This window comes from Pleurodeles waltl, chromosome 1_2 (assembly GCF_031143425.1).
Source record: "Pleurodeles waltl isolate 20211129_DDA chromosome 1_2, aPleWal1.hap1.20221129, whole genome shotgun sequence".
NCBI classification, from domain to species: Eukaryota; Metazoa; Chordata; class Amphibia; order Caudata; family Salamandridae; genus Pleurodeles; species Pleurodeles waltl.
In genome coordinates this window covers 597296908-597321574 of record NC_090437.1, presented here as the reverse complement: position 1 = coordinate 597321574, position 24667 = coordinate 597296908, and the positions used below count along the sequence as shown (strand labels likewise).

The following is a 24667-nucleotide window of genomic DNA, read 5'->3' as shown; positions in this document are numbered from 1 at the left end:
TACAGCTATTCATGGCCCTGTGTCACCTATGTGTGGAGTTGTCGTCCATAGGCTTGTAGGCCATGTCCCACGGATTGAGTAGTGTACCCCAAGTGCGCGGCGTAGTGCAGGGGGCTTCTGTGTCTGTCCTCTCCGCCAACAGTGTCGCCAATGCATGCACTCAACATGTCTTTGTTCCTCCACCCCCCCCCTTTTTTGGTGGTCTTCCTGTTCATGTGTGCATTAGCATCATCAGGCGGAGGAGAAGTGGCATCGGAGCACGAGGGAGCTGCATCTCACATGGCCATGGAGGGCCATGCAACTGACTCGGACTTCACCAGTGAGACGGAGGGCGAGGGGAGCTCCACAGCGGGGACACGTGGTGACAACAGCGACACAGACACGTCCTCGGAAGGGAGCTCCCTTGTGGTGGCGGCAACATCCGTGCCCACCGCAACAACAGGTACAGCCGCCAGCCAGCGCACCAGCTCTGGCCTCCCAGCAGCCCCTCAGCGTTCGCCCTGTGCCCGCTCACCCAGGAAGGTGGGCATCTCCTTCGCCCCAGGCACCTCAGGCCCTGCCCCAGTTACCCCTGCTGCCCTCAGTGAGGAGGTCATTGACCTCCTGAGGACGCTCATTGTTGGGCAGTCTACCCTTTTGAATGCCATCCAGGGTGTAGAAAGGGAGGTGCACCGGAGTAATGCATACCTGGAGGGCATTCATTCGGGTCAGGCTGCCCATCAGCGATAGTTCAACGCTCTGGCTTCAGCACTGACGACAGCCATTGTCCCTGTCTCCTGCCTCCCTCCTCCAACTTCCTCCACCCAGTCCCACTCCCCTGTACCTCTGCCTATCCCAGACACACCTACAGACCAGCCTGCACACACCTCAACACCCAAGGGAAGCTCATCCAGACATAAGCACCACACATCACACAAGCATTCACCCAAGCAACATCCACATGCAGACATGCCAACAGCCACTGCCTCCTCTGTGTCCCCCTCCTCCTCGTCTCCCTCCTCCCTCCCTGTGACGTCTCCACTCACACTTGCATGCACAACATCTTCAGCCACTACGTCCATCACCAGCACACCCACCAGAACACTCCGCACACGTTCAGTCACCACCCCCACTACCATTTACACGTCCCCTGTGTCCTCTCCCAGTGTGTCTGTCACCCCCTCTTCCAAACCACACAAACGCAGGCAGTCACCCACCCAACAGCCATCCACCTCACGACAGCCTCCAGCACAAGCACCTGCACCCAAAGACACCAGACTTGACTCTCCTACAACCACATCCTCTTCCTCCACTCCCATACCCACTACAACTACCCGTCCCTGTCTTTCTAAATTGATTTTCCTTTCCAACCTTGACCTCTTTCCAACAACTGACCCACCCCCTCCATCTCATAAGACTCCAATCAGCACCTCAGCCACCACAAAACCTGGACCTACAAGGACAATAGTCCAAGGATTTTGGAGTCCACCACCTTCAAGACCAGCGACTTCGGCTAGCAGTAAAGAGACGGCCAGCCCACCCCCTAAAAAAAAAAACAAGAAAGCCAGTGCCCGGCGGGAGAGGCCAAAGACAGCAGGCTCCAAAAGCACTACTCTGGAACCGTCAGGAAGTGGGGTGCCACCTGGCACACCGCCAAAGGGAGGAAAGGGCCACAGACGAGCAGGGAAGGGTGGCAAGGGCAGCACGCCCGACAAGTCCGGCAGCAGGCGAGCTGCCCAGGAGGGCCCCACCAGCCCAATTCCAGGTGTGCAGGAGGACACCCACGGGCCCAGGACGGCAGCACAGGAGGGCCCCGCAAGCGAGAAGACAGATGTGCACGAAGGGCCCGGCAGCCACATGTCAGGTGGCGAGTGAAATCCATGTAATGGCCGGATCTGGTGACCTGGACACACATGTCAAGAACCGCTGAACAGGGCACCGCCGTCTCAAGAACCGCTGAACAGGGCCCTTCAAGTCAAGCACCACTGAACAGGGCCCTTCAAGTCAAGAACCGCTGAACAGGGCCCTTCAAGTCAAGAACCGCTGAACAGGGCCCTTCAAGTCAAGCACCGCTGAACAGGGCCCTTCAAGTCAAGAACCGCTGAACAGGGCCCTTCAAGTCAAGCACCGCTGAACAGGGCCCTTCAAGTCAAGAACCGCTGAACAGGGCCCTTCAAGTCAAGAACCGCTGAACAGGGCCCTTCAAGTCAAGCACCGCTGAACAGGGCCCTTCAAGTCAAGCACCGCTGAACAGGGCCCTTCAAGTCAAGAACCGCTGAACAGGGCCCTTCAAGTCAAGCACCGCTGAACAGGGCCCTTCAAGTCAAGAACCGCTGAACAGGGCCCTTCAAGTCAAGAACCGCTGAACAGGGCACCGCCGTCTCAAGAACCGCTGAACAGGGCACCGCCGTCTCAAGAACCGCTGAACAGGGCCCTTCAAGTCAAGAACCGCTGAACAGGGCCCTTCAAGTCAAGAACCGCTCCGCTGGGCACCGCCGTCTCAAGCACCGTTCCGCTGGGCCCTTCATCTCAAGCACAGCTCCGCTGAGCCCTTCATCTCAAGCACCGCTCCGCTGGGCACCGCCGTCTCTGCACCGCTCCGCTGGGCACCGCCGTCTCAAGCACCGCTCCGCTGGGCCCTTCATCTCAAGCACCGCTCCGCTGGGCCCTTCATCTCAAGCACCGCTCCGCTGGGCCCTTCATCTCAAGCACCGCTCCGCTGGGCCCTTCATCTCAAGCAGCGCTCCGCTGGGCACCGCCGTCTCTGCATCGCTCCGCTGGGCACTGCCGTCTCAAGCACCGCTACGCTGGGCCCTTCATCTCAAGCACCGCTCCGCTGGGCCCTTCATCTCAAGCACTGCTCCGCTGGGCACCGCCGTCTCTGCACCGCTCCGCTGGGCCCTTCATCTCAAGCACCGCTCCGCTGGGCCCTTCATCTCAAGCACCGCTCCGCTGGGCACCGCCGTCTCTGCACCGCTCCGCTGTGCGCTGCCGTCTCAAGCACCACTCCGCTGGGCCCTTCATCTCAAGCACCTCTCCGCTGGGCCCTTCATCTCAAGCACCGCTCCGCTGGGCACCGCCGTCTCAAGCACCGCTCCGCTGGGCCCTTCATCTCAAGCACCGCTCCGCTGGGCCCTTCATCTCAAGCTCCGCTCCGCTGGGCACCGCCGTCTCTGCACCGCTCCGCTGGGCACCGCCATCTCAAGCACCGCTCCGCTGGGCCCTTCATCTCAAGCACCGCTCCGCTGGGCCCTTCATCTCAAGCACCGCTCCGCTGGGCACCGCCGTCTCTGCACCGCTCCACTGGGCACCGCCGTCTCAGGCACCGCTCCGCTGGGCCCTTCATCTCAAGCACCGCTCCGCTGGGCACCGCCGTCTCTGCACCGCTCCGCTGGGCACCGCCGTCTCAAGCACCGCTGGCCCATTGGCAGAGGGGGCAGGCCCGCATCTGTGTCGGGCAGGGCTGCACAAAGCACTCTGGGCACCATGCCACCTCCAGAACCAGTGGAGTCTGTTATCCACTTGTGAGACTGTGGCTTTGCACTCCCCAGGATGGCACAGTGGGCAATCCACCCACTGTAGAGACTTGTGAGACTGTGGCTTTGCACTCCCCAGGATGGCACAGTGGGCAATCCACCCACTGTAGAGACTTGTGAGACTGTGGCTTTGCACTCCCCAGGATGGCACAGTGGGCAATCCACCCACTGTAGAGACTTGTGAGACTGTGGCTTTGCACTCCCCAGGATGGCACAGTGGGCAATCCAACCACTGTAGAGACTTGAGAGACTGTGGCTTTGCACTCCCCAGGATTGAACAGTGGCCATGGAGGCCCCTCGTGGATCTGGCGTCGTGGACTCATGTGGCTGAGGTGCCCCCCCTTCCCTTCCCCCTGAGGTGCCTGTAGTTTAGCTATCTGATGCCCCTGCAGTGTTCTCTCCATTGGAGTCGGGTATCCTGTGTGGGCTTTGCCCATGTGTTTAGGCCCATTGGCTCACGAACAATGGCTGATACCCAATTTGGACAGGACAATTTACATATGCATATATAGTTATATATGTTTGATATATTTTTTTACTTAGCCGTACAATATACTTCATATTTCATGATCATTTTATTCTGTCTTTGCATTCTTCCGGGGGGTTTGGGGGTGTCACTCTGAGTTGTTGCTCTGCATTGATGTTTATGTAGTTGTGGGTGAGGGTGGGTGTGTCCCCGTAATTGTTTCCCTCCCCCCTCCCCTGTGTCGTAGGTGCAGTACTCACCGTTGTCTTCTGCGCCGGCGTTCGTGCTCCTGGTAGAGGAGCAGGAAGACAATAGCTGGTAGGATGTGTAGTTCGGGTTCCATGCTGTCCAGATTCCTCGTGGAGTGTGTAGAGGTGAGCGTTTTCCGTTCGTAATGGCTGTTTCCGCCGTGTTTTTATCGGCGGGGCTACCGCCCCGGAAGAGGTGGCGGATTGGTGGGTTGTGATAGGGTGGGCGGTACATTGGCTCCCGCCTGTCTGTTGGCGGTGACCGCCGCGCTGTTTGTTTGTCCCGCCGTGGCGGTCGGAGTGTTAAAGTGGCGGTCTCTGTTGGCGGTTTCCGCCAGGGTCAGAATTCCATTTTTTTTACCGCCTGCCTGTTGGCGGGTTGGCCGCCGCTTTAACACCGACCGCCAGGGTTGGAATGACCCCCATAGTAACTTAATGAAAACACTACAAAATGACACAACACCAGCTTAGGAAAATAGGAAATATTTATCTAAACAAAACAAGACCAAAATGACAAAAATCCGACATACACAAGTCAAGTTATGAATTTTTAAAGATTAAACTCAAAAATAGCACTTAGAAACACAAAATGCTTCGATGAGGTGTTATCACGGCGTCGTAACGGACTCGTTCCCAACGAGCCGACACCAGCGGCGCCGGACACGGAGTCGCGTAGACCCCCAAGTACAGTACCTTTGGTGAAGAGTGAAAACAAGTCGACGCGCAAAGTCGGGGATCGCGGCGTCGGTGCGAAACGTTGAATCCGCGCCCTTCGAGCAGCGTCGGTCATGACGTGGTGCGGCGACTTCCACGGAGTCGCAGACTTCAGCGGGCTGCAGTGGCATCAGGCCTGCGAAAGTCATCGCGTTCCAGCGCAGATCACGGAGTCGAGAGCAGGCGGGGTCACCGGATTCAGCAGCGGCGCCGGTCCAAAGTCGGCCGAAGTCGATGTCCTTGGATTTCCACCAGCTTTCCTTTCAAGGGCCTGGGGACTGGATAGGGCACCACTTGTCAGAGCAGGAGTCTCTCCAGAGACTCCAGGTGCTGGCAGAGAGAAGTCTTTGCTGTCCCTGAGACTTCAAACAACAGGAGGCAAGCTCTAAATCAAGCCCTTGGAGATTTCTTCGCAACATGAAAGGCACACAAAGTCCAGTCGTTGCCCTCTTACTCTGGCAGAAGCAGCAACTGCAGCATAGCACCACAAAGCACAGTCACAGGCAGGGCAGCACTTCTCCTCAGCTCTTCAGCTCTTCTCCAGGCAGAGGTTCCTCTTGATGTCCAGAAGTGATCTAAAGTCTGTGATTTTGGGTGCCCTTCTTATACCCAATTTCTCCTTTGAAGTAGGCCTACTTCAAAGTAAAGTCTCTTTTGAATGTAAAATCCTGCCCTTCTGAGGCCAGGCCCCAGACACTCACCAGGGGGTCGGAGACAGCATTGTGTGAGGACAGGCACAGCACTTTCAGGTGTAAGTGACCACTCCTCCCCTCCCTCCTAGCACATATGGCTCATCAGGAAATGCAGACTACACCCCAGCTCCTTTTGTGTCACTGTCTAGCATGAGGTGCAACCAGCCCAACTGTCAAACTGACCCAGACAGGGAATCCACAAACAGGCAGAGGCACAGAAATGGTATAAGCAAGAAAATGCTCACTTTCTAAAAGTGGCATTTTCAAACGCACAATCTTAAAATCAACTTTACTAAAAGATGTATTTTTAAATTGTGAGCTCAGAGACCCCGAACTCCACATGTCCATCCACTCCCGAAGGGAGTCTATACTTTAATCAGATTTAAAGGTAGCTCCCATGTTAACCTATGGGAGGGACAGGCCTTGCAACAGTGAAAAACGAATTTAGCAATATTTCACTGTCAGGACATATAAAACACATTACTATATGTCCTACCTTAACCATACACTGCACCCTGCCCTTGGGGCTACCTAAGACCTACCTTAGGGGTGCCTTACATGTAAGAAAACGGAAGGTTTAGGCCTGGCAAGTGGGTACACTTGCCAAGTCGAATTTACAGTTAAACCTGCACACACAGACACTGCAATGGCAGGTCTGAGACATGATTACAGAGCTACTTATGTGGGTGGCACAACTAGTGCTGCAGGCCCACTAGTAGCATTTGATTTACAGGCCCTGGCACCTCTAGTGCACTTTACTAGGGACTTAATAGTAAATCAAATATGCCAATCATTGATAGGTCAATTACATACACATTTTGTAAAGGAGCACTTGTGCTTTAGCACTGGTTAGCAGTGGTAAAGTGTTCAGAGTTCAAAAGGCAACAGCAACAGGTCAGAAAAAATAGGAGGCAGGTGGCAAAAAGATTGGGGATGACCCTGCATAAGCAAGAAAGTCCAACACCTGGCCATTATGTAATGTTAGTCCTTGGGCAAAGCTGCAACCACGATATTGGTATCCTGAGCATTTTGACAAATATGCCTCTTGATTCTCTTCAGATTGTTTTGAAGTTTTTAATCAGCCATATCCTCTTGAAACGTTTAGTGCATCTCATGTTACTTTGGGCACTCACACACATGTTGCCAGTGGGTTGCCATGTCATGCAGCATACTGCAGCTCTTCTGCTTGCACTAGTTGTCCAGTGCAGGTGGAGCCGGCTGGCCATGACCATGCTTAACTTTTCATTGGCTGCAAGGTTTCAGTGTACGCTTCAACAAGTCAGTGGTAATTACAGTGGCCCTGTGATTCTGCAAGTACATCCCATCAACCTCACTTGTGACTCTCACAATACACTAGCATAGAGCATTGTAGTAAATGAATCCTGCGAAGGCTCAAAGAGCAAGTGGAATAGCCTGTTTATTAGAAGACTCCTCACAGAACAATGCCTCACCAGCCACCAACATTCTAAGGCTAACTCCAAGCCGGCCCAATGTCAACATTCTAAGGTAGGCTGGAGCATACCATTACATTGATCATAATACAAAGATAACAACTAATTTAGTCCAATACTTATTACAACATAAACATAATACACTATTTACAAGTCATTTAGTGGAACCATTGTGCTGGTAATTTTTCATGTTATATTGTTTTCCTTTTTCTTGACTAATCTTATGCTTATAACATATCACCCCCCCTTACGAGGCGAACACAAAGTCCTTGTGCCACTTGGGTACTTTCCTGGTTCGAGAACTCCATCTTTTCCGCTGTGCACTTGCAGTAGGTTCGGTGTTGTCCTTAGTAATTGGATCGTCTTCTTGCCTGTCAACAGTCCCCTGATGGCGCACAATGCGGTCCATGCTCCAAATTCTTCCATCCTCTAACTTAACCACGTTACGATATACATTTTTAATTTTAATAGGTTCTGAAAATTTACTATCATTTTTTTTTTGCACGGTCAGGGAGCCTTACCTTGACCCATTGCCCCACTTGCCATGTATTATTTTTGGTTCCAAATTTGTTATTATACCAATTCACATATTTTTCTTGTTTGCGTCGAAAACACTCTTCAGTCACTTCCTGTTGCACACACAGATGCTCATCCCCCAGTAACCAATTTGGGTTCAATTTAGTACCCGGTTGCCTTCCTTTCAGGAACTGGAAAGGTGATAACCCTGTGTCGGTGTTTGGAGTGGTGTGGTACGACCACAACATCTGATTCAGCGCTGTTTCACTTGACAACCCTGAAGCCCTAGCTCTTTGAATACACTCCTTGAACAGTCTATTCATTCTTTCCACCAACCCGTTAGCCTTAGGATTGTATAAAGCTGTTCTGAAATGGTGGACACCCCATTTCTGAAGGAACTCTCTCATTTTGTCAGAAGTAAACTGCACTCCATTATCAGTTACTAAGGTGCTGGGAATTCCCTCCTTCATAAATGCCTCTGTTAGGAAGTTAATCGCATCTACAGTAGTTATATGACTCACAATCTTAAACATCGTCCATTATGAATGATAATCTATCAACACGAAGATGTAATGCCCTTTGCTCCCCAGATGCTCACTGGGTCCTAAAATGTCAAGCCCAAGTTTGTTCCAAGGCTTCACAGGTATGCTCACAGGGGACCGTGGGGCCTTACGTGTTAGGTGGGTTTTATCACTCATTGCACACCATGCACTCTCGCACAACATTCTCCACTTCACTATCCATCTGTGGAAACCAATATGTAGCCCGCAGCTTGTTTTTGGTGGGACTGCGACCGAGGTGTCCCTCATGAGCCAGTTCAACCAATTTGCCCCAAAGTTTGCAGGGAGGAATGATTCTTTCGCCCCTCATTACTAGATTGTTGGAGATATGTAACTCAAGTCTGACATTCCAATAACCCTTAAGATCTTCCTCCACATCCTTTATTTTATTTGGCCATCCCTTGACAATTTTTTCCTTAAGTAATCTTAGCGTCTGATCCTTTTCCGTTTCTTCCACCCATTCCTCTTTCGTAAGACTGGCTAAATCTATCCACAATATAGGTTCACACTCTTGTGATTCTTCTCCTCCTTTACTGCCCTCTCTTACCAAATTAGGTCTTGTAGATCTGGACAGATAGTCGGCTATAGTGATTTTGTTACCAGGAACATACACAACATTAAAGTTGTAACCTTCTAGACCTAACATCCACATGGCTATGCGGGGTGTAGCACGCTCTCTGCCTAGTGTTGTAAAAATGATGACTAAAGGTTTATGATCCATCTTGATTGTGAAAGGTAGGCCCCATAGGAAAAACCTGAAGTGTGTCATGGCCCAATAACAGGCTAGCGTTTCCCTCTCCACAGTCGAGTAATTACCCTCTGCTCCACTCAACACTCTCGAAGCAAAGGCCACAATTTTCTCCTGCCCATCAACTTGCCCAGACAACATTGCCCCTAAACCTTGGCCTCTCGCATCAGTGGTTACGAAAGTTTTCAATTTCGGATCAAATTTTCCCAAATGCGGAGAATGAATGATGGCTTCCTTAATATCACTGAACGCTTGCTAGCAATCACTACTCCATAAAAACGGAGTGTCCTTCTTTAAGAGCGCCCTCATAGGGGCTGTGACCATGGCAAAATTCCATACAAACTTTGCCATGTATTCGGCCAATCCCAAGAAAGATCTGAGTTCTGGTTTACTAGTAGGAGCAACTTCTTCACCCACAGCCTTAACCAGGTCATGCTTAGGTTATATACCCTCCCGGGTGATCTTATGTCCAAGGAACTCTACCGAAGCCATACCAATTTGACATTTCTCCTTCTTAATTGTCATTCCCGCTTTGCTCAGGACATTGAACACTTGTTTTAAGGTGTCATCATGCTCAGCTCTGCTGTTTCCGTAAATCAGGACATCGTCTTGGAAACATAGACTATGTTTCACCCCCTTCAGAATGTTTTGCATAATCCGTTGAAACACGGCTGCCGCAGATGCTAGACCGAACAGCATCCGGCAGTACCGGAGAGCACCAAAAAGCGTAATGAATGAAGTGAGCGAACGTGAGGAGGGATGTAGCTCCACTTGATGGTACGCTGAAGATAAGTCTATGACACTGAAAAATTTGGCAGGACCCAAAGTACTTAGCATTTCGTTGATTCTGGGTAATGGAAATCTTTCCACCCAAATGTTAGCATTAAGATCCCTCAAATCCACGCAGACACGTATGCCCCTTCCTCCAGGCTTCCTAGTAACAACAATAGGTGCTAACCAAAGAGCACTTTCAATGGGCTCAATGACCCCCAACTGTTCTAATTGATGTAACTCTTGTTTAAGGGGTTCCTGCATTAAAAGCGGTATAGGCCTGGCCTTGTGCGAGATGGGAACTGCACCCTCTTTCACTATTATCTTATGCTGATAATCGACCAAACGGCTCAACTTATCTTCAATGAGGCCAGGGAACTCTTTGCATATAGCATACTCACTGTCTGGACTCCCTACCAATAACGCTGGTTCTTCCCTGTTGGGGTCCAGGCGTATGCCTAACTCGCATTGATATTCCCAACCCAACAGATTAGAGCCCTTGTTGGTGAAGTAAACCTTTCCAGTGGTCGATCTACCTTTAAAGGTTATGTGCATGATCATCATTCCTTTCAATGGTATGGGATCACTATTGTACCCCCCAGGGGATATGTCTGCAGACTGTAAACTGTATCCTTTACCCTTGAACTTACTCTCATAAATACTGTAATTTATGAAGGTAAAGGGGGAACATGAATCTGCATATACTCTTACTTGTTCACCATTTAGAGTTATATCACAAGTGGAATACATGGTATTTTTGCACGTACTCTCTATGCTTCCTTTAACCTGCAGTACAAATTTGATCTGGGGTTCTTGGAAATCCTCCACTTTGTGCACTCCTTTCCTACTATTATATTCATTCTTCTCTCCCCTACATACCCTCGCATAGTGCCCTTTGGCTCCACATTTCCTACACATACAATTGCGAGCCGGACATTCGGGGCTGTTAGCCAAATGCCTAACATTTCCACATCTGTAACATCTACTTTTGGTGTTTCCTGCAGCATTCTTCTTTATTGAGATTTCTTGGGTTTTAATTTCCTCCCCCTCATTAGGTTCCTTGCACTCTGGATTAAGAACAGTTTTTGCCGCTTTTACTTCATCAGTTATTGTGGCACTCTTCATTAATCTGATACACTCGGCTGTGTATTCAATGCCTTTGGCTATCTCAACGGCTTCCTTCAATGAGGGACTTAAAATTAGCAATTTCTCCTGCACTTTACTGTTGTTGGTGCACCTTACCAATTGATCTCTGATTAGAGAGTCCTCTAGACCCCCAACGTCACATGTCGCGGCCAGATCTTTGAGACTGGCTATGTAACTGGATACCTTCTCATCTCTACCCTGTACCCTACTAAATAATTTGTGCCTTTCAAGGACCACATTCACTCTTACTCCAAAGTGACCCTCTAACTTTTTAAGAGTTATTTCATATACATCTAACTCTTCCACTTCCTCCTCTTCGTCCTCTTCTCCCAACTCAGTTAAACTATCATAGACCTTCCTTCCATGTATGCCCAAATTGTGCAATAAGATGTGTTGCTTCCTTAGTGGAGAGACTTTCTCCCCACCAATTGCAATCAAATATGATTCAAACAGTCTCCTCCAGTCCTTCCAGAGCAAGCTGGGCTCCCCGACTTCATTCAGGAATGGAGGAGGTTGTGTCATGCTGGCCGCAGCCATGATAGCCTGAATTATACTGAACAATGCAAAGGACAAACTTGTGTTTACCAATTTAAAAATAATAATAATAATAATGGTTGTACTATATGGGCGATACACCATATATATGAACTTGCAGCACTCTTTCACCACAATTGTTGAGTAACTTAATCATACAGTAGTACTACACTGGATTCCAATACACAATATATATTAACTTGCAGCACTTTTCCACCACAATTGTTGAGTAACTTAATCATACAGTAATCCACACTGGATTCCAGCTCAACAAAACCTCTCACACTAGTGCCCTCACAAAATATATCATTCTGATATTGGTTCAAATACTCTTCACAGACGTAAATGCAACCAGAAGAGTCAATTGTCCAACCTGAGTAATATGGAGGCTTGTCCCACACTCATGTGTACTAGAGTGGTCTTTAACCGACCACCGATATTAAAAGGAAACACGCTCCCTTGATGCCTGAAATCCCTGGGGGCGTGTTGCCACTTCAATCCACCCAGGGGCCACCTCTTCCACACAGCGTCACTTCTAGCTTCGTCCTAATAGGAACGAAGGGGCCGCCTACAATCCCTGGGGCGCGTTAGCACTCCAACTCCGCCCAGGGACCGCCTCCTATTTACGGCGTCACCGCTGCTAAACCCAAAAGGAAGCAGGCTGTCAAATGAGCTGCCATTCCAGGGGAACTCTGCCAGAGACCGCTCCTCCCTCACGCGTCACACTGCAGTCGTCGCCGCACAGGAACCCAAGGGTTGAAGGAGCCGCCGTCAGGGAACTCCTGTGATCTCCGCCGCACTGCTTCCAGCAGCTATGCTCCCTGGTATACGGAGCGCAGGTAACACACTGCACCGCACCAGCAGGAATCGGTGAGACTGATTGACACTACGTGCCACACCGACGATGGATTAATGAAAGAACGGCACATCTATTCAGCACGCTGTGCCAACCGCAAAGCCAAGGAATGCTTGTCGTCTTTACCGGAGTGCTCACTGCACAAGCACCGCAATCAAGTTGACTGGCCAGCGTAGACAGCAATAGTTCACACAAGCCCAGGGGTGAGGAGTCCAGCTGCCCCTGCACAGCCTCTTCTGAATGGATCCCACCCTCGTTGGCAAAAATTTCTATAGTAAATGAATCTGCGAAGGCTCAAAGAGCAAGTGGAATAGCCAGTTTATTAGAAGACTCCTCACAGAACAATGCCTCACCAGCCACCAACATTCTAAGGCTACATCCAAGCCGGCCCAATGTCAACATTCTAAGGTAGGCTGTAGCATACCATTACATCGATCATAATACAAAGATAACAACTAATTTATTCCAATACTTATTACAACATAAACATAATACACTATTTACAAGTCATTTAGTGGAACCATTGTGCTGGTAATTTTTCATGTTATATTGTTTTCCTTTTTCTTGACTAATCTTATGCTTATAACAAGCACATAATGAAAAACATCGTTAAAACACGGCAATCCACCATTCATTAAACATGGAGAATCTAATCTTGGGACTCACCTCCTACGATATACGTCTCATACTCTTGTCCGTTGTTATACCCTTGCATCCAAGAATTCTACCTGCATCTGTATCAGCTAGCCCACTCCTTCTCAGCACTTTGCACAAAAGCACTTACATCCGATCGCTGCACTCTAGCACAACCTCAGTGGTGTGAACACCAGCTGCACAGCAGAATGTATATCCATCTGTCTTTTTGATCCTCATTCAATTTCTGTCTTCTGCTTCTCTCTAAACCACTTTCTCTTTCGGTGTCTTTCACATCTTTTCTTTCTCTGTACAACTTTCTCCCTTTGTCCACAAGATTATACAGCATTTATGTTACCTTACTGTGCAGCAGAGCACACAAACATAGGATGCCACCGACCTACACCCCTGAACCTCATTCACAACGCTTCCCGCATAGTTTCTACTCTGTCTGTCCATTTGGTCAGTCATTACTAGCTTTGAGTTAATCACACTTATAATTAGCTTGTGAAAGAAAATGTAATTATTAGGAATATTTAGCATAGAGTATATCTTGTAACCAATATGTATAAAATAGTACTCATTAACCTTTTGCATATATTTACTGAAATGTTGCTAATTTGATTTCACATTGTGCAGATGAATTTTCCCATCGGAACCATTAAAGCCACCGTGCTCATAGAAAGTGTCCTGGCTTCCTTTGAGATGGAAGAAATACTCTACGAGTTAAAGAATCATTCTGCTGGTCTCAACTGTGGCCTCTGGGATTACTCTGCTTCCTTTGTCAACAAATTTGGTAAGGAGATGTAGGGCTGCTTGGGCTAAGAGATGATGTAGCAGGAGTACCTCTTTTTTGTCTAAAAAAGAGAGCTTAGTTTCATCAGAAAAGTTAGGCCTTACATTTGTAGCTTTGGTGCATCGCAGATCCCGGTTCATCTGGTGGAAAAACAGACATGAATCCTCGTATCTTCCATTGCCCATGTCTCTTTCCCTAATTAATGTTATAATTTGCCCTAGATTCGAGAAGAATGCTAATGACTGGCACAATGACTTTTACCGAACAAGGGGAGGGTCATGAGTGAGTGAGTACTGGAAAAAGTTTAGTAAACCATGGTAGGTGTGCGTCTGTAACTGTGAAACATTGTACCCTTCTAACTCAAAACAAAGAACTAGAAATACTCTTGTGTGCATTGTATGACTATAAAATGAAATACGTGTTGAGAAGTGGGGTTGTCCTCTCTTTGTTTAGTGAGCGTACCACTTGGCGAACAGAAGAATACAAATACCATTCTCTAGATTTCCCAGAGTAGTAACAGGTATGGCTGCAAAGAGAGAGTCTTCATTTCAGATACTTTGTAGTGTCTAGACAGTATTACAAATTCCTTCTGTTACAAACTATAGTAAATACCTTTTCAGATCTTCCAGTAATGGAGTAGTCGGCAGAACAAGTATGGGATACAACTTTTGAGGAATTACACCTACAGGTGTAACAGGACAGAAAAGAAAGACTTCGGTGTAATGTGTATGTGTGCTTGCCTCTGTGCCAGTTCATGGTGTTTTTTATAGTAGTGGGAGGGACCTTCCTGTACATTTGGCGTCATTCTTTAATTCCTTTGGCACCTTCCAATGGGTCATTAGGATTTCAGCCTCCCCTACCTCACTTAGACTCAGGTGTTGAAGTGGAGACTTCGATGTTAACTTCACAGAAACACATCCCTGTGGATTGTTTCAGAGTAGCTGGTTATTATGATGTTGCAATTTAAAAGAGGAAATATACTGAACTCTGCCCTCTTCCCCTAAGTGACCATCTGTTCAGGTAGTTGTGCAACGTTTCATGCAATTTCCTCTTTCCAGTCTATTATTATGGAGTATTAATTTAACAGAGTTAGGCTTTCTGTACAAATATAATAAAATTAATATTCTAATTCAGATAATTTACTAAAATAGAACAAGTACGCCCTTGGTCTTGTACATTTGTCACAAGGGAAGTGGGTGTGTGTTTTTTGATCAAATCTTTGTGGGCAGGACATTCTTATTAAATAAGATAATGCTCTTCCTTTTAGCCCGTCGTATGTGCTATAATGATGGCGTTTTACAAAGTTTTTCCTGAGGTACCTATAACTTGTAAAGAAAAACAAACTGTGATTCTTAGAATGCTTGGGTCAATCTCAGCTACTGGGAATTACTCTGGTCCACATTCCAGTGCATTGTGCTTTTTTGCTCACTTTGTCACTATAGACAGGACCAAGCTACAAGCACAGCATTCTTGGCCTTTCCTCAAAAGGGGCAATTCTTTCTAATCTGCTAAGCCAGGCCCCTCTTGTGCAAGAAGAAAAGCTACATAGGACACGTTTAGCCTTGCTGGACCTCATCAGTGAGGTGCAGCTTGAATCCTATTGAACATCCACCTACAAAACACCAGTCTTGGAATATATCAGTACACCTTTGGTGACTAATGGAGATAAACAAAAAATACATAGAAGGCATGCTTCAATTAATGTCAGTAACTGATGTGCATGTATCTGAAATCATGCCAGTGCCCTCATACTTTTTGGGCCCTGAACAAGACATATTTTGAACCACTGCCTTTGGAGCAACAATTTACACTGTTAGAAATGGGGTCTTGAGTTGGCACTCATGTTACCCCCTGTCCAAGCAAGGACCCTCACTCTAGTCTGGGTAAAAGAGAATCATCCTCAGCTAACCCCCATTCAAGTAGCTTGGCACGAGCAGTAGGCTTAACTTCAGAGAGCTAGGTGTAAAGTATTTGTACCAACACACACAGTAACTTAATGAAAACACTACAAGATGACACAGAAATATTTATCTAAACAAAACAAGACCAAAATGACAAAAATCCACAATACACAAGTCATCACTAAAAATTCAAAAAGAGTCTTCATGTAATATTAAACACACACTAACGCTGTTGATGTGAAAATGCAGCCTGGGTGCGTTAAAAATAACCCCGCACGGGCGAGTGTGCATCAAAAAGGTTTTGCGATGCGTCGATATCACTCACGAGCGAGACCTTGCATCGTTTCTCCTTTCGTCAGGTCGGCGTGCGCCATTTCTTCTCTCTGCAGGAGAGCAATGCGACTCTCGGGTCTGGGCAGGGCCAGCGATGTTTGCGTCAGAAATCCAGCCGCACGATGATCCGAAAACCACGCAGCGCGTGTTGCAATCTCACCAGCCTCCGTCACAATGCTGTGCGTCATTTCTCCAGCCCCGGGCGTCGATTTTCAGCCACGAAGCCGGCTGCGCCCACGATTTTTCAGCCGCAGATCGGAGTTGCGTCAATCTTTTCCCCACACGGCATGGATTTCTCACTCTTGGGCTGCCAGCTTCTCCTTTCAGTGTCCCAGGAACTGGATGGGCACCACTTGGCAGGGTAGGAGTCTCTCCAGAGACTCCAGGTGCTGGCAGAGAGAAGTCTTTGCTGTCCCTGAGACTTCAAACAACAGGAGGCAAGCTCTAAATTAAGCCCTTGGCGAGTTCTTCACAAGAGGGAAGGCAACACAAAGTCCAGTCTTTGTCCTCTAGCACAGGCAGAAACAGCAACTGCAGGATAGCTCCACAAAGCACAGTCACAGGCAGGGCAGCTCTTCTTCCTCAGCTCTTCAGCTCTTCTCCAGGCAGAGGTTCCTCTTGTTTTCCAGAAGTGTTCTCAAGTCTGTGGTTTTGGGTGCCATGCTTATACCCATTTTGCCCTTTGAAATAGGCCTACTTCAAAGGAAAGTCTCTCATGATTGTGAAATCCTACCTTCTCCAGGCCAGGCTCCAGACACACACCAGGGGGTTGGAGACTGCATTGTGTAAGCGCAGGCACAGCCCTTTCAGGTGTGAGTGACCATTCCTCCCCTCTATCCTAGCACAGATGGCTCATCAGGAAATGCATACGACACCCCTGCTCCCTTTGTGTCACTGTCTAGTGAGAGGTGAAACCACCCCAACTGTCAAACTGACCCAGACAGGGAATCCACAAACAGGCAGAGTCACAGAAATGGTTTAAGTAAGTAAATGCTTACTTCCTAAAAGTAGCATTTTCAAACACACAATCTCAAAATCAACTTTACTAAAAGATGTATTTTTAAATTGTGAGCTCAGAGACCCCAAACTCCATATGTCTATCCGCTCCCAAAGGGAATCTACACTTTAATCAGATTTAAAGGTAGCTCCCATGTTAACCTATGAGAGGGAGAGGCCTTGCAACAGTGAAAAACGAATTTAGCAATATTTCACTGTCAGGACATCCAAAAACACATTACTATATGTCCTACCTTAACCATACACTGCAGCCTGCCCTTAGGGATACATAGGGCCTACCTTAGGGGTGACTTACATGTAAGAAAAGGGAAGGTTTAGGCCTGGCAAGTGGGTACACTTGCCAAGTCGAATTTACAATTTAAAACTGCGCACACAGACACTGTAGTGGCAGGTCTGAGACATGGTTACCGGGCTACTATTGTGGGTGGCACAACCAGTGCTGCAGGCCCACTAGTAGCATTTGATTTACAGGCCCTGGGCAACTATAGTGCACTTTACTAGGGACTTACTAGTAAATCAAATATGCATATCATGGATAAACCAATCAACCATACAATTTATACGGAGAGCATATGCACTTTAGCACTGGTTAGCAGTGGTAAAGTGGTCAGAGTTCAAAAGCCAACAGCAACAGGTCAGAAAAAATAGGAGGCAGGAGGCAAAAAGATTGGGGATGACCCTGCATAAGCAAAAAGTCCAACATACACATATTCACCTAATTCAATGCCTCATAATGCCAAACACTATAGAATTATATGTTAATCTTTCAGAAACAGGGGTACACCCAACCAGACAGAACTCAAGCTGCCCATTGTCCGTCAGGCAATTAGTGCTAAAAAAAGCATGAATAAGCACTAATGAAGTAATTTCATTGTGCTCGGATCTACATTCCTTTTGTCTTGAACCAACAATATTTTACATGGATTTCAGTGTTTTCCTCCAATTACGCGAAAGAAACAGTAACGGTGACTTGGTGAATGCTTAGTGAACTAATAGATAGTATTGAAATAACAAGTAGCACTCGCAACTGTAGCTTTAAATCCAAGATATCTATACTCACAAAAACATCCCATGTTACTACTAGGATTCTGGCTGCAACAGGGGCAATCAAATCAGTGCATTTAGGATTTTCGCCATTCCACTGGGAGGGAAATCATTCTCTTTCCCTTCCCTTCTTCATCTTCCTTTCTTTATATGTGCTCACCTTTCCAGTTAGATATTAACCTCTAGCTATCCTGAATAAGAGACGTGGGAGGGGAAGAAGACAGGTGAATGACAGACCGTAAAGAGAACAGTACATCACGACGTGAACTAGAGAGAGATGATTGGTAGAGCTAGAGATAAGGTAAAGAGATAAATAGGGTAGAAGGTGTGTAATGAAAAGAGAAGGCGAGTTCGCCAGAGAGGAGAATACAGAGAGGTAGAAAGAGGAAGCGGTGGGTTGAGAAAGAGTGGTAAGGTTTTAGAATGAGGTAAAGCTAGGGAAAAGCACATGCATAGACAGCAAGAGGATGGAGTACAACGATTGATGCGGGAGAGACAGAGGCACAGTAAATGAGTAGTGAGTTGGAGAGGCGTGGAGACAAAAAGAGGTAGTGGAAGACAGAGATGTGAGGTATTAAAAGAAGTACAGTGAGAAGCAAGGAAGAGAGGGAGAACTTGAGAAGGTTAAGACAGGCAAAATGAGAAAATAGGTATAAATACAGGTCAGGTTAACTGAGGAGAGAATCAGGGAGAAAAGTAGAAAGGACAGCAGTGTAAAAAGAGATGAAAGTAAAGAGGTGAAGTAGAGAGATGATGTGAGGTTGAGAAAGGACAAGTTGAAACAGTGGTAGAGAGAGAGAGTGAGGTAGAAAGACCAGTAGAGACAGAAAGGTGAAGTAGAGAGACATTTAAAGAGAGAAAGAAGGGGTAGAGAGGGAAAGTTGAAATAGAGAAAAAAGAGCAGAAACATTAGAAATGTGCATTCAACCTAAGAGGTACATTGGTGTTATTGACCAATAATTGGTCTGTTTTGTTATCCACATCAGTTGAACTCTTTTTATTGACTATAGTAGAATACAAGGTTGAGTGGGTCCCCTTGAATCTGAGCCTTTTTACCATGGCTTAAAAGACAGATCACTGGAGTGGATTTCTTAGAGAGCCGGATAGTTAAAAAACAAGCAGTGTACCCGGTAAAAATGGTAGGATGGAAAGAGAAAAGAAGCAATTACCAGAGCAGAGCATGATTTGTCTTCCTCTATTAGCAATTGCTAATCTATCAGTGATGGTGCTGCTGGACTAGTGGTATATCAGCCACCATCAGTGTAAGGACACAGCCTTTTGGCAGGTTTCCCTCCACTTTCTGCCCCCATTTGGACTACTAACTGCTGGACTTTCGACTTTGAGAGTGCCCTTAGTCCTGCTAACCAGACTTCACTCCCACGGTTCTGACCCATTACAAAAGATGGATTGGCTATACCCCATTGGAGAGTACTGACTTACTTATAAGTCCCCAGTATATGGTACCCAAGGTAACAAGTGCATTGTCCACCCAGGGCTGTAGTACTGATTGTGTGACAAAGTATAAACATGGCTCCCAGCCTGCCACTGCAGACTGGAAAAGAAGGGTCACCCTGCAAGTTCGACTTTTCCATAGCCATCAATGGCAATGCCACCAAGTCCCTCAACAATACATAAAAGTCTCTCCTAAGGAAGGCCTATAGAACCCTATGGCCGGGAGCTGTATAATAGTAAGCAGGACATATAGACCCATATGTATGAAACAATTTTGCATTTCTTAAAGGACCGAATCGCCATTTCGGGCTGTTAACAAATGCAAAACAGCCTTACAACATGCACAAAAGGCATATGCGGTGTCACAAAATGCAATTTCTATCCAGTAAAAATCGCATTTTGGGAATCACAAAATAAGAAATCAGTAATAGGGATTTCCTATTTGTGATTCGGTAACTGCATCTACAAAAGACTTTCTAATTGGTACTAGTCGCAAAATGGCCGTTTAGGAAATGCAGTTACCAATGATCCTGACCAGGTGGTAACCAGGTGCAAACTATAAAAGGCACCAGAAATGTATCAGGCTCTTTCACAATGGCAGCTTTGCACATTCTGGCAAGGAGGATGAGGATTTTGGTGAAGAGGGAGAGGAGGAGACAGGAGAGGATATTTAGGGTGAGGGTCACCCTGTCTGAACTGACTGAGGAGGAGATTATTGATAGGTATAGATTTAGCACTCAGGTAATGCCTGATTTTAATAGCTGAGCCCCAACAGTCAGAAGCAATGGAATACCACCACATATGGAGGTATTGTGTTGCCTACTCCTCTTAGCCTCTGGGAGTTATCAGGGGGTCGTCACAGTGGCCGGAGGTGTCACAAAGTGCCCTGTCCAGGTTTTTTCACAGGTTTTGGGACATCATGGTGAGCAAAATCAACCATTACATATCATTTCCCAATACCCCCAATCATTGCAACAAACAAAACTTAAGTTCTACAGTGTAGCACAGTTCCCCAATGTTGTAGATTGTGTTGATGGCACACATATTGCCATGTGCCCCTCTCAGCTAATGAATTCATTTACAGGAACAGGAAAAACACACACTCACTCAATGTGTAGATAGTGTGTGATGCTTCCTGTATCATTACAGACCTTGTTGCCAGATTCCCAGGCAACACACACAACTCTTTCATGTTACACCACAGTGAAATATATACTGACTGGCGCAGGGTGAATTTGGCAATGGCTTCATACTGCATACTACATAGGAGAATTGCAGACACAAAACATACAGTGGGCGGGGCAGTGTGTGTCATGTAACCTAATGATATACTGTCTTATTCCCTTAAGGTGACAATGCATATACCTTACGTCCCTGGATCCTCACACCCTACCGGACCCCTCGCACTAGAAGCGAAAGACACTACAGCAGGGCACACAAGACAACATGTACCATCATTGAGAAAACCTTTGGGATCCTGAAGTCCCACTTCCGTTGCCTACACAAGACCAGTAGGGATCTACTATACAGACCAGATACATGCTGCAAGATTACTGCCACTTGTGCAATACTGCACAACACTGCAATGAGAAAAGGTCTACACAACATCCCCATAAAGCCAGAGTCCGACTCTGAGGATGACTTACACTACAGCTGCTGCAGGAGGGTACACGTGCAGCTGAGGGATGTGCACAGTGCACAGATAACAAACAACCATTTCTGAGGTAAGTCATTACAACACATATAGAAATGAGACATCACACATGAAAAAGTGCTTGTTGCACAACAAAGTGACCACCTTTTATTCATGTGGCTGCCACATCATAGGAAGCAAGGGCCAACTTCATCCTTCTGGATGACACTTTGTAAACAAAAGATGAACAAATTAATAAGGTGATGGATAGACAAAGGCAACCCATCCCATTGAGTTACTTGGGAGTCACTTCTTGCATCCCCTACGGTTAGGAGTTTTCTCTCCAGCAGTGGGTGGTGGGACTGATGATAAGTCCGTTTCAGGGGGATTGCGGCATGAACACCTGGTTGAGCATGGCGCCTGGATTGATAAGGCACTTATGCTGGAGCCATATCCACTATCAGATGGAGTGGGGGTGTTGGAAATGCACACGTTTTGGGTCTGGATGTTCTCCAAAGCAGTTGTGACCTGCACCAGCCCACAAACGACATCCTGGCAGCAGTGTGTCATGTTTGTCTGTATGTATGTTAACTGTCTGTCTTGCCAGACTTGATGTTGCAGCTGCCAGCCAGTTGATTGACCTTGTGAAGGTGCCAAAGCGGGCCAAGTACTGCCTGTGCCGCTTACACTGCACTCTGTGCTTCCGCTCCATGCTAGCCAGCGCTCCTGCCCCATTTCCATGTTCTGCACGGACTTTGCCATGCTCTGCAATTGCCTACTCATGGTGCTTTTTTTGTTTGCAGGCACTGTGTGCTGAGGATTGACCTCTCCAGCACCCAATACATGGGCGGTGTATCTAACATGTCTGACACGGTGTCTGTGCACTTTCACAGCATCCTGGGCTCTGCGGTTGTGGTGTCCCTGCCATGTGACTATACCCCATCTTTGTCCTCAAGATCGAGCAGTGGGGAGATTGAGGCTCTCCTGCCAGTTGGTGCTAGTGCAAGGGGCAGAGGGGATGGTGGTGTTGTGGGCTCAGGGACAACATCACTGCCATTGGCCCCTTCGGCTACCATGGGTCCTGACTCATCCGGGCTGTGATCTGTGGAAATGCATTTATATAGTTATTATCATTAAATGGTTAATGTATGGCCACACTTTGCTGCAAGTGTCTGTGACATATTTATGTTGTACACATATATTTGGTGTGGTCGTCAGTACTCAGTACCGCATGCTAATCATGTGCACTACAACTCCCATGATGCATTGCCAGGGTAGGCCAAGCATATCAATGGAATATTTCATGCTGTAATGTATGAGATGTATATTGGCTAACATTATGTTATGGATGGTACATGAAGGGAAGAAGACTTTCCCTGACTGGTGTCTGCTGGGATGGAGGTGTCAATGTCCGCAAGTCCTGCTACACTCTCCAGTTCTAGGGCTCTCTCAACTAACGTCTTCATGGGAGTCAAAGGGGTTGTTGTGAGGGTCCTCCGTCGGTCCCACGTCCCTCTGCCTTCCTGCTGGCTAGCATCTCCTTCATACAGGACCGCAGGTCATACCACCTCTTTCTGCTTTCAGGGATGGTCCTCTGCATCACTCCCAGGGAGTTGATCTTCTCAAGGATCTTATTCCAGATTCTGGTTTTCTGGGCCTCAGGGACTGAGAAGGAGGCCTCCCCAAACAGCTGGTCCATGTTAGGTGCACATTTGACCTCAGCTCCTTCTCTGAGAACTTTGCCTTGCGCTTCTTGCTGCTTCCAGTCTACTTCCCCCCCTTCAGTACCCATGGTGTTGTGTGCTGTTGGTCTATAGTTCTAGCGGCAATGTTCCCGGGGCACTCCTTGCTCCCTGAAAGTAAATTTGGCCTCTCACTGGTGGCCACACCCTGTAATTAGCCTCCACCTGGCTTAGACATCATCATCCTACTTCCAAAAGCCTATGGGCCTCTGTTTACTAAACTGCCATTTCCTATTGGGAAATCTCAATTTTGTGATTTCCTAAATTGTGATTTCCTAATAGCGAATGCAAATCCATAAGAATCGCTATTAGGAAATCACAGTGTACAAACATTCCAATTTGCGATTCCCAAATAGCGCTTTCTACTGATGTACAATTTAGGAATCGCAAATTAAGAATTTCATACACATGGGCCATGGTTTAAATATCTCTTAGCAGCAAAACCCCTAAAGTTGTCATTTTGCTGAGGAAAGTAAGTAGCTCCATAGTCTAACAGAGGATACCCAGTTGGCATCCCAGCCTAGCTAACATCTGAATGGGACTACCTAACTTGCACTCTAAGGTATCAAATTAATCATGGCAATAAATGTGACGTGATGGCCCAGTCAAAATAAACGTAGCTTTTAAAGTTAATGAACTTTTAGAAAGTTGCCACTCTGTGACTCAGCTGGTCCAGAGGCCTTACACAGGCCCTGGCCAATTCACAGCTTTCTGCCTGCCTGGGGGACATGTAAATAACTCCCAGGCTTAGGAACAAATGTAGTTGCCACATGCGCGATGTGCTACCTCCCCTGTCAAGAAGCTACTCAGAGTGCTTGCCCAAGAGACAAGCTTCAAAGGAGAAGACGCCTTTGAAGGGCAAATTATCACAACACTCTAGAGAGGCTGCCCTTTTTCACACAGACTAGCTAGACACAGGGCCAGAGAAGGAAACCTATTCACAAACTGGTTTTCCCATTGGCATGTAGCCCTTAGGTAGCCACACCTCTGGGGTGGGCTACCAAGCTCCTCACAGTCAAGGAAAGGTCCCAACATATTGAGGGTGGAAAGAATACTGCACTCTGGGATTGCCAAATGCCACACATCACTGGAGCTTTGTGACCAAAGAGGAGAGGATTCAGTAGCCCACTGGCTAGCAACCACATTATCTCCTCAGGGTTCTTTTCTGGGATATAATGCGCACCCTTGGCACCCTGGAGTGCACAAAGTGAGGTGCACCATCGGAAGGACTGCACTCGCTGCACTTTGGGTTAGTGAAGTTTGGACTATGATTGTGTCTCCTGAATGGAACAAAAGTTGATTCCTGGAACCAGATTGAAGCAGTGACTCCAAAGGTCAGTCAGATGGCGCCCTGGAAAAGCACCATGGACATTAAAGCTGAGGGATTCCAAAAAGGCAAGTTGGTAGCCATATCTGAGGAATCATTGCTGACCATTGCCAGGCACTCCAAGAGACAAATCCAAGACAGCCAAAAGTTGCACCTGTGTCTGCTAGACCTGAGGGTGGTTTCTGATCCCAGATTTGTTGACCTAAAGGTTAATTGTGTTGCAAGAACCAAAGCCCAGTTGCAGCTGGCTTTCTCCTGTCACAAAGAGGACTTGATCGGACCCTGAGTTCCATGACCAAAGTCGCCCCACCTCACCTGTGGACTGAAGAGTCACCCACAACTCACCGCAGTTGACTGCACAGCATCAGGAGCATCTTTGAGCATCTTTTCATCCTGCATCCCCAGCATCAGGAGCACTACACTGTGTAGCTTATAGTGGTTGTTTCCTAAAAGCTGGACCTGGACTGGAAAAGGCTTTTGTGGCCAGGTAACTGTCCAGAGTATCTTTACTGGCCTCCTAGACCTCTGCTCAGTCAGAGCTGGTCACCCAACTCAGGTCAGTTGCCAAACAA

The 24667-nt window shown here is 47.4% G+C and overlaps 1 protein-coding gene across 1 annotated transcript in view; it reads left to right on the top strand.

Annotated features, from left to right (window-relative positions):
* LOC138301776 (malate synthase-like) overlaps positions 1-24667 on the top strand; it is a 215917-nt gene that overhangs the window by 110095 nt on the left and 81155 nt on the right. The window contains exon 8 of the mRNA XM_069242281.1: positions 13490-13646. Within this exon, the coding sequence (XP_069098382.1) occupies positions 13490-13646 (157 nt within the window). The remainder of the gene's footprint in view (positions 1-13489; positions 13647-24667) is intronic.